This window comes from Tiliqua scincoides, chromosome 5, assembly GCF_035046505.1.
Source record: "Tiliqua scincoides isolate rTilSci1 chromosome 5, rTilSci1.hap2, whole genome shotgun sequence".
In the NCBI taxonomy this organism is placed as follows: Eukaryota; Metazoa; Chordata; class Lepidosauria; order Squamata; family Scincidae; genus Tiliqua; species Tiliqua scincoides.
In genome coordinates, this window is record NC_089825.1 from 141,218,523 (window position 1) to 141,229,261 (window position 10,739).

The window sequence follows — 10,739 nt, forward strand, 5'->3', positions numbered from 1 at the left end:
GAAAGGGATTAGAATCCGGCATAACTGCCAGATCCTGGCCCCATCTCCTACTCCCCGCCTGCCCACTCATGGGCCTGCCTGCTTCCCTCCCTCACCCACCCTGAACCGTCTCCTCCCTGCCTCCTCCCCACTCCCCCGGTAGACCCCAGCGCCAGCCAAGCTCAGCCAGTGCAGACTTATCTTCCATTGGCACGGGGTAAGCTGGATGCAGCCTCCATGGCCCGGTGTACCACCGGCCCAGCTGACTCCTAGGATGGCGCAAACGTGTTTCCTGCATGTTTGCGACCCTCTCGGGCCAGTGCAAGGGACTTGCGCCAGCCTAGCGGGTAGTTAGGATTGTGCCCTTAGCAATATTTTGTAACAGGGTCCTGTCTAGGTCCTTGACTTTTCTGTGGATAGATCACTCAATCAGGAGGTGCTAACCAAACCTGCTGCCTTGATCTCAGGAGATACATTGAAACAGAGATTAGCCCCATCTCTATTTTTGTCCTCAACTGTGGCAATGAGGAGCAAGAAGGCAGGTTCAAATAGCTTTAAAAAAAGGGACATTAGGTTTTCTGTAAATAAATTTAAAGGGCACATTTACGGAGAACTCTGGTGGGATTCAGAGATGAGGGGTATATGCTGAAGTTAAGGATTTCTGTCTTCTCCACCCTCCAAGCATAATTTTAAAATGATAGCTCCACATTTCCCATCTATTCACATCCCTCCCTTTATACTCCCCAACCAAGTCTCCCTTCCCTTTCTAATAGTTCTCCTTTATGTACCTCAGTAGGAGTCAAAGTGTTGAAACAACCAGCAGAAAGCTCATAACAGCTGCAGCTGTACTTGAGGGGAAGGATGCTGATCTTTTTGCCTTGCAGGGATGTTCACCTGCACTTCTGATGGAGTGAAAGAGGGCCATACTGTGGACTAGTAGACTGGTCTGCAGACCAGAGCTTCAGTGGAACTGGTAGGTTCTGGGCTGCAGTTTTAATCACTGATTGCAATGAACCTGGAGGGGAAAAAAAATCTCCAAATTGCAAAACTGTTACCATTGTAACGACATCTCCTGGGATAAAAGATGCCATCATCTCATTCCCACCACACTTTAATCTGTGTTTTGTGCTTCCCAGATGCTGCTTCTGTCAAACATCTTCTGAATGTTCAGAACAAAGTAAATCACCTAAGACCAGAGCCCAGGAGAGAGAAGTCATATGTAGGGGATTGACTGTTGAACTTGACCCAAGAGATTCCATTTTCAAATGATTAGGCGTGGGAAAGTGGAGACAAGGATGGTCCCATAAGCCCAGCATCCTCAGCTTCTGCTCATTACAAACAGAAGAAGGGCAGGGGGGGACTTTCCCTGCCTATTTTGTGTTTTGTGAGTACCAAACAGGTTCAGAGAAGCTATTTCGAACTTCAGCAGCCTCCCCCCAATTCTTCCTTCAGCAGCTGCTGTGTGATCCTCTTGGAAGGCACAATCCAAACTGTGCCTTGAGCTGGCACAAGTGGGCTGGGCCAACGCAGGGACGCTTGCCGGCCTGCGGAGGCTGAATCCAGCCTCCATGCTGACTTGACACGGGAGGCTCGCGTCGGCCGAGCTTGGCCGATGCAAGGGTCTGGGCAGGGCTGGGAGGAGGGGGGGAGCAGGCAGGATGGAGGTGTTCCAAGACAGGTGGAGGGAGGGCAGAGGGAGGTCCAGGGGGAAGACAGGAAGTGGGAGGCGGGCCTGGGACCCGGCAGATATGCTGTATCCTAGGCCCCGTTCCTGAGCAGCCCCCATTCCATGCAGCCGCTCCACTTTCCTCAGACTTTTGTTACTTCATTGGAAGGAAGGATGCCCACCTACATATGCCCGATGGATGGATGTTATTTTGCCCTTATCAGTATTTGAGCGAATGGCATATCGGCATCCATTACGCATGGATATATCTGAGGATATCTGGAGGCTATTCAATATAATAACGTAAGCCGCATGAAATGCGTTGATATGCAGATTAACTTTGGTCATGTATATATATTTTTTTCTTCATTTTTTTCTTTTTTTGGTATGTAATTAATAATTATGTATCCATGTGATTCTCTTTTTTTTTTTGTTCACGTAATAAAAAGTAAAGAATAAAAAATAATAAAAAATAAAAATAAATACTATGCTTTATAAATACCAGATAGGAAGAAGGAAAAGTCTTGAATGTAATTAGCTACTTCAAAGGCCATGTTGATTTTTGCCTTTAAAATATTGAAAAGGGGAAGAAGATATCTTGCAGGTCAAGGGAAGTGTCTGACTGTATGTGAAACCTCCTATGTATTGTGGGGCAGAGTACATAGCAAAAGTTCTCAAGCCAGAATACAATACCTCCCTCTTATATTCTGGCCTATAAAACTAGATTTTATGCCTGTGTCTAGCAGCTGTGAGAAAGGCTTCAAACGCTGAAAATTCAGGTCACATCAGATTCCCAGCATTCCCTCTTCCCATGATGAATATAGAGAAGTTTCAGTGCAAATCCAGTGCAAAATGGCAACTACTTTTTTTCCCCACTCACCTAGTGTTATAACCCCAACTCTAAAACCCCTCTAAAACTCTAAAACCCCAATTAACTCAAGTAGTCTCTTCTGTGATATTTATTATTATTATTATTATTATTATTATTATTATTATTATTATTATAGACTGCTCTTCAACAGAAAAAGTTCACAAAGTGGTTTACAGAGTTAAATAAATAAATAATTCTCTGTCCAAAAAGGGCTCACATTCTAAAAAGATGCAGACAGTCACTCTGATGAGACGAGGAGGGACAATTCCTCTCCTACAAATTAGAAGACCACATTAAAAAGAGTCCAGTTAACATGGTGATGTTTTTGCTGTTTGACATTTTTGGACTGAGGAGGCATGTCATGCTTCTGTTTCTATTACACTTTAATACTCCCCTTTTACCAGGAGCTCAAGATGCGTACATCATTTCCCCTCCTCATTTTATCCTGATAGCCACCCAGTGATAGAAGTTCAGCTGAGAGATTTTGACTGAGCAAGCTCATTCATTAATACAGTCCAAACCCAACCAACTTTCCAGCAACAATGTAGCTGCAATTCAGCTCCAAGGTAAGGGAACAAATGTTCTGTACCTTGTGGAGACCTTCATGACAGTCTCCCTACCACAGAATGCTGTACAGGTCCAGTTGGCATTGTTCCACGAGTGCTGGAAAGTTGGTTAGGATTGGGTCGTAAGTTTCATGACTGAATAGGAACTGAAGCCTGGGTCTGCCTGGTCCTGACTCTAGACTCCAATTGCTACACTGTGTGCTTGTCACTGGACTTTATGATGTCATACTGTGGGGTTGTGGTGAGGATTTGTATTTATATTGGCAACCTTCAGTCTCGAAAGACTATGGTATCGCGCTCTGAAAGGTGGTTCTGGCACAGCGTCTAGTGTGGTTGAAAAGGCCAATCCGGGAGTGACAATCCCTTCCACACCGGGAGCAAGTGCAGTCTGTCCCTGGTCTGTCTCCCTGGCTATGGGCCTTCCTTCTTTGCCTCTTAGCCTCAGACTGTTGGCAAAGTGTCTCTTCAAACTGGGAAAGGCCATGCTGCACAGCCTGCCTCCAAGCGGGCCGCTCAGAGGCCAGGGTTTCCCACTTGTTGAGGTCCATCCCTAAGGCCTTCAGATCCCTCTTGCAGATGTCCTTGTATCGCAGCTGTGGTCTACCTGTAGGGCGCTTTCCTTGCACGAGTTCTCCATAGAGGAGATCCTTTGGGATCCGGCCATCATCCATTCTCACGACATGACCAAGCCAACGCAGGCGTCTCTGTTTCAGCAGTGAATACATGCTAGGGATTCCAGCACGTTCCAGGACTGTGTTGTTTGGAACTTTGTCCTGCCAGGTGATGCCGAGGATGCGTCGGAGGCAGCGCATGTGGAAAGCGTTCAGTTTCCTCTCCTGTTGTGAGCGAAGTTTGTGTGGTGAGGATACATGCATATAATGACCTGCAAGTGTCGACCCAATGTGCGGCGGCAGTGAAGAATGCCAATTCTATGCTTGGAATCATTAGAAAAGGTATTGAAAACAAAACGACTAATATTATAATGCCGTTGTACAAATCGATGGTAAGGCCACACCTGGAGTATTGTGTCCAGTTCTGGTCACCACATCTCAAAAAAGACATAGTGGAAATGGAAAAGGTGCAAAAGAGAGCGACTAAGATGATTACGGGGCTGGGGCACCTTCCTTATGAGGAAAGGCTACAGAGTTTGGGCCTCTTCAGCCTAGAAAAGAGACGCCTGAGGGGGGACATGATTGAGATATACAAAACTATGCATGGGAAGGATAAAGTGGGTAGAAAGATGCTCTTTACACTCTCACATAACACCAGAACCAGGGGACATCCACTAAAATTGAGTGTTGGGAGGGTTAGGACAGACAAAAGAAAATATTTCTTTACTCAGCACATGGTTGGTCTGTGGAACTCCTTGCCACAGGATGTGGTGATGGCATCTGGCCTGGATGCCTTTAAAAGAGAATTGGACAAGTTTCTGGAGGAAAAATCCATTATGGGTTACAAGCCATGATGTGTATGTGCAACCTCCTGATTTTAGAAATGGGCTATCTCAGAATACAAATGCAAGGGAGGGCACCAGGATGAGGTCTCTTGTTATCTGGTGTGCTCCCTGGGGCATTTGGTGGGCTGCTGTGAGATACAGGAAGCTGGACTAGATGGGCCTATGGCCTGATCCAGTGGGGCTGTTCTTATGTTCTTATAAGACCACAACATGTGAATTTAAGATAATGTATTTTGGCATGGTGGCCACTTAAAAATAGATCCCACAACTATGTGGAGAACTGAAACTTTTGAACTTCCAACCACACAAACATTTAGTAATCAAAAGAAGCCTCATGATCCTTATGAACTCATACTTTTTCTCCCTTCACGTTCCTGAGAAAACTGCACTTGTTCCTCAACCGCCCCACAGCCTCCTTTATTTCCCGATTCCTCAGAGTATATATCATAGGATTGAGGCCAGGAGTAATCAGTGTAAAGAACACAGAAGCCATCTTGTCCACACTGGAGTTAGAGAAAGGGATGAGATACACAAAGAGGCATGGCAAAAAAAATAGACTAACCACTGTCAAGTGAGAGCTGCATGTGGACAGAGCCTTTCCACCACCCTCTTTGAAGTGACCTCGAAGCGTGGACAGGATGACACCATAAGAGACGAGCAAGACGAGGAAACAGACAAGGGAGAGCAGGCCACTGTTGGCTGCCATCAGTATCTCAGGGATGTAGGTATCAGCACAAGCCAGTCTGACCACTTGTGGTACATCACAGTAGAAGTTGTCCAGTTTGTTTGGTCCACAGAATGGGAGACGGAGGACCAGGACCAGCTGAGTGCCAGTGTGAATGAGACCTCCAGCCCAACAAAAAGTGAGGAGCTTGATGCAGTGCGGGCGGTTCATTGTGATTGTGTACGTCAATGGGTGGCAGATGGCCACATAGCGATCGTAGGCCATGAGGGTGAGGAGCAGCATCTCTGTACCCCCAAAGAAGTGGAGGAAAAAGACCTGAGCTAAACAACCCCCAAATGAAATGGTCCTTCCACAGCTCATCAGGTCTGCCAGCATTTTAGGGATAGTAACTGAGCCTATAGATGTATCAATAATGGATAAATTTGCCAGGAAAAAGTACATGGGAGACTGAAGGAGGCGGGGCTCTGCATGCACCGTCACCACAATGAGGAGGTTGCCCAGAAGGATTGTGAGGAAGCAGACCAAGACGAGGACAAAGAGAAGAAGCTGGATGTGACGGGAGTGGGAGAGACCCAGGAAGACAAACTCTGTGACTGTAGAGACATTCATGGCAATGTTTGGATCTGGAAGGAGAAACAATAATAATAATAATAATAATAATAATAATAATAATAAACAACTTTATTTATATCCCGCCCTTCTCCCTAAAAGGGACCCAGGGCGGCTTACAACATGTTAAAAACAGATTAAAAAACATAATTTAACCAATAGTTAAAAAAACATATTAAAAACACATTAACAGATACCATAAAAACAGTAGTCAGATAAAAAGAGCATAAAGCAGCAGATCATAGAGGAATCCGGCCTGTAAAATGGGGCATTAAATGGGGCATTAAAGAGAAAAGCTTCCAGAGATCTGTCCTACTCTGGATAGATGCAATGCAAGAATGAGAAACTATTGTTTCCATTATATGTGAATAAAGAAGTCCTTGGATCACTACAGTGGACTTTCAGTATCATCAGGAGATCCATTCCAGGACCCCCCTCAATAGATACTGAATTCCATGGAATCAAATCCATGACTGGAGGACCTCAGGAGACCTCCCAGACATGACTGGAAGACACCAGCGAGAACCGGAACTGACTTCTGGTTGTGTCCAGAGACCTCCCCATGCTGCAGAGCACATCCCAGACATGACTGGAATGCACTTCTGGTCATGTCCAAGAGGTCCTCTGAGGTCCTTCAGTCATGGGCTCAGCATCTATGGATATGGAAATTTGATGGATAGTATGTTCAGTAAAGTGACCTCAAGTTACCACAGACAGAACACAGTCACTCTTGCTCAAATGCTGTTTTAACTGAATTACTCAGTAGATTCTCAAGCTTCCACAATGTGTGACTTGGGGTAAGGAGTTTGAGCTTTTACTGTATAATTCAGTAAGATTTATGGAAGTATTTTCTGCTAAACTGGCAATAAAGGGAGTCGGCCCCCTGAATCTCAGGTGCTGGTAAACAACAGCTGAAGGTGGCTATTGCCTTCAAGCAATCCTATGGAACAGTCACAGGTATCTGATTAATCACTGTGGGAAGCAGGATGCTGGACTAGATGGAGCCTTGGTCTGATGCAGTAGGCCTTTTCTTATGCTCATGATCTTCTCAACTACTCTGATGGACAGTTGTGGGGAAAAGCATGTGAACCTGCTGATGGGCCACGAAAGGAAGCTTCATATGCACCACCCATCCCTGACTTCCTACTCTTCAAGGAGCTGCTTAGAGCTACTCTTTGTTATACCTTCTAGTTTACAGAGTCAAAGGGCAATATCTGCTTCACACATTTTCTTCACGATACCTTCCTTGAGCAATGAATTTCCTCCATCTGTTGGTTCAAATCACATAGATCAGGGGTGCCGAAACCCCGGCCCGGGGGCCACTTGTGGCCCTCAGGGGCTCCCAATCAGGCCCTCAGGAAGACCCCAGTCTCCAATGAGCCTCTGGCCCTTCAGAGACTTGCTGGAGCCCATGCTGGCCTGATGACCTCACACCTGAGCTGTGGGACGAGGGCTCCCTCCACTGCTTGTTGTTTCATGTTTGTGATGCAGCAGTGGCAGAGAAGGAAAGGCTGGCCTTGCTTTGTGCAAGGCCTTTTACAGGCCTTGAGCTACTGCAAGACTTTCATTCATTCATATGAGTTCCATCTCTAATAAATTCATTTAGGTACATTTATTCAAATTTGAAATGTAAATTAATTTTTTTCCTGGCCCCCCACACAGTGTCAGAGAGATGATGTGGCCCTCCTGCCAAAATGTTTGGACACCCCTGACATAGATGGATCTCCCAGCAAGTTCCTTTATCTGAAACTTTCTGCCCTGCCTTTCTCCATGGGCAACAGGACAGCATGCAAATGGCCTTCCTGTATCTTATCCACACAGTAACATTATTGCTTATTGAAAGTAAGGAGCTGTTCATATAGAAAAGGAGATCAGACATTCAGTCTTCCCATCATGGTCAAACACTAGCCATCCTGGGTCCTGATTGCAAAGGGCTGCAGTTTTGATTATCCCTTCACTCTGGTATTATTTTTCAATTTAAAATATTCCCCCACTACTGCTATTAATCTGCAGCCTCTCTGCATCTGCATTTCAGGTTTCCATTTAAAAAAAAAATCCTTTAGGCAATCCAATCATATATTTCTCATGAAATGTGTGCATTGACCCTTGGATCACTATTGTGAAGAAAGAAAAACAATGCAAGCCACTGATGAGAGGTCATAAAACCACTGGAGTCCCTACCCTCACTTTTATAAACATTAGTACACAAGAAAAGTTATGTTAGATCAGGACAAAGGCCCATCTAGTCCAAGATTCTGTTTCCCACTGTGGTCCACCAGTTGCCTACGGGAAGCCCACAGGCATGACAGAAAGGCAACAGGTATTCAGAGGCATAAAGCTTCTCAGTCTGGAAGTGAGGTAGCCATCATGACTAGTAGAAACTGATAGACTGATCCTCCCTGTATTTGTCTTTTTCAACTCTACGATATCCTTCTTGAGCTGACCCTGAACATACAGTCAGGATGCAACCATCCACTGGTCGTGGATCCACTGGTCATGGATCATCCACTGGTCGACCAACTACTGGAATCAAAGGTTACCTTAGATGCACCATAGGTTAAATTCTGGGTATCACATGAATTGCTTTTACAGATCTTTACATATGCAGAACCATGCATTCTTTGTGTTAAAAAATGTTTAGTACTCTTGTCCAAATTCTCCAGCCTGTCCATATATGGTTGAATCATTTCAATCCGTCCCATATTATTAAACTGCATTGAATTGCTTATCCAATTGCATCAATTTGTTTTGTTTTGCTCACCATAGACAGGGTAAGAGAGTTGATGATAGGCACTGCAATTCTCCCCTTTGACCACAGGAAAGCCTGCAAATCAGCACCAAACCCAGCATCACCACTTCCTTTTAGACCTATCATTCCAATCTTAAGGGCTAGGAACTTGTGTCCTTTTATTAAGGTGAACACAAATAATCTTCAAGATTCTGAATTCTTCATGTAATACTTCAATCTGTACTTGCAAAGTATGAAAAGCTGGCTAACAGATTCTCAGTTTTCCAGCAATGCCTACAAGGCTAGAGCAGAAGCCTCTTCAAAAGTCAAATTGTCCAGGAAACCTTTGGAGAAACCTCTTAATCATCACCCCAAAATGTAGTCAAACATAAACATGATACTTGCTTGCAAGGACACCTTATCAGCTTTCTCCCTCCCTCCTCTGCTGCCTTCCCTACTGTCAAAATGTACACTGTAAGCTACTTTGCAAGTATGCGCACTTACATGGGAGTAAGTCCCATGAAACATAATGGGGTTTACTTTCAAGTAAACAGGCATTAAATTGTACTGCAAATATCTGAAGGTGCATGCAGAAGAGTTTGCAGTTTTTAAAAGGCCATATTCTATATTCCCAAAACAGGGTACATCACCGTAGTCAGTCCACCAGTTATATAATACATACATTTATATTTGTTCAAACATTAGTCCAAGCATATGTGGTCTGTCTTCTGACTCTCTCTCCCTTCCAATTTAGCAGCTAATATGATTTGTTGTTAAGCCTGAGCCTGATTTCTGGGCAATCAATGGTTTGCAGAAACAATAGTTTGTCCAAAGTTGCAACCTAACAGCAAACGCTTTGTTTAGGTTGTGCCAAATCATGCTTTGGTGTATGAGGTCTGAATAGGCTGTTTGTAATGGTATGGTGGTCAGAGATGACCCATAGCGCCCCCCCCCCCCAAAAAAAAAACATAAACAAAAAAAAACAGCCTGATTGAGATGCTAAATACCCTGGATTTCTGCAATGATATATTCCAGTGCTGTCTGTTTCAGGGCAATCTTCCCCACCACAACTGCAAGAGAAACCACAACTGCAAGAGAAACAACTAGAGAAACCACCAAAAAAACAGGCATTCACACTAGAGACACCAAACACATGCAGATCTAAGTCCCTTTTTCTGTGAATCATCTTCTGCTTACTGCAGACAAGTGTACATTTTTTCAGTAACCACAATGAAGTCTCCACTTCACATCCAACTCGCTGAGATTTACCTGAGCCTCAGATCACCAGCCTCTGACACACATAGTTTGAAAGCCACACAGAGTCCTATTCATGGATTCATGACTGCAGGTTTTCTCCAATGGGGCAAATAGCAGCTTCAGGGATGGGAGATTTTCATTGGAGAATGGCACAGGAGAGAGAAATTCCATCCCCACCTCCTGCACAGTGCCATCCCAATTCAAAGTGAGCCCTTCTGCAGTTTCTGCTTTTTACAAAAAATATAAAGAGATGGGAGATCTGATCATGGGGTTACCATTGTCTTGTTTAGCTTGTTAGATACCTTTGTTGCCAGCTAGCATCAGTTTCTCTCCGGGGTTGTTCATCTCCTGAGATCACACTGCAAGGACAAGGAAAAATGAAGGGGGAAAAAAGAGCTAGTGCACATGAAAAGGAAAAGAAAATATGACCAGTAAGCTTGGATCTTTCTGGAACAAGAATACCCCCCACTAGGTCAACAATGAATTACCATAGAGAGCATCCAACAGTTAAACAGAACCCATAAATTCTGACTCCCAACTTTTCCTCTCACTCTAAGCATGGACTCTATTATGATGTCTGATCAGGCCACCTCATCTAGTGCTTCATTTCCAACAGTGGATTTGGGTTGCTTCCAAAAATTCAAAAGCAGAACACAAAGGTTGTATCCATCCCCTACAGTCCACCTGCCACATATCTCCTAAAATCCTTTCCAGCAGTTCCTGATTGGTTCATGATAGGCTGTTCCTCATCAAAGCAGAGCTATAGTTAAAACCTACAGACAATACTTTGAAGATGGAAGACGTTAAGTGGCAACAATTACCCTTTGCTACTTGCAGTAGTGGAAACTTCACCGGTCTGACAAGAGAATGAGCCCTGTCTCTGCAGTGAGCCAACAAACATCGTGAATATTTCAGTGGTCCA

The 10,739-nt window shown here is 44.5% G+C and overlaps 1 protein-coding gene across 1 annotated transcript; it reads right to left on the reverse strand.

Moving 5' to 3' along the window:
- Positions 1-3,855: 3,855 nt before the first annotated feature.
- LOC136651874 (olfactory receptor 4Q3-like) lies at positions 3,856-5,832 on the reverse strand (the record flags this gene model as incomplete). Its single annotated transcript, XM_066628605.1, has 2 exons — positions 4,949-5,832; positions 3,856-3,886 (listed from the first exon to the last, which is right to left on the reverse strand). Coding segments are annotated over exons 1-2 (915 nt in total), but the record flags the coding sequence as incomplete, so codon positions are not given.
- Between the last annotated feature and the right edge of the window lie 4,907 nt (positions 5,833-10,739).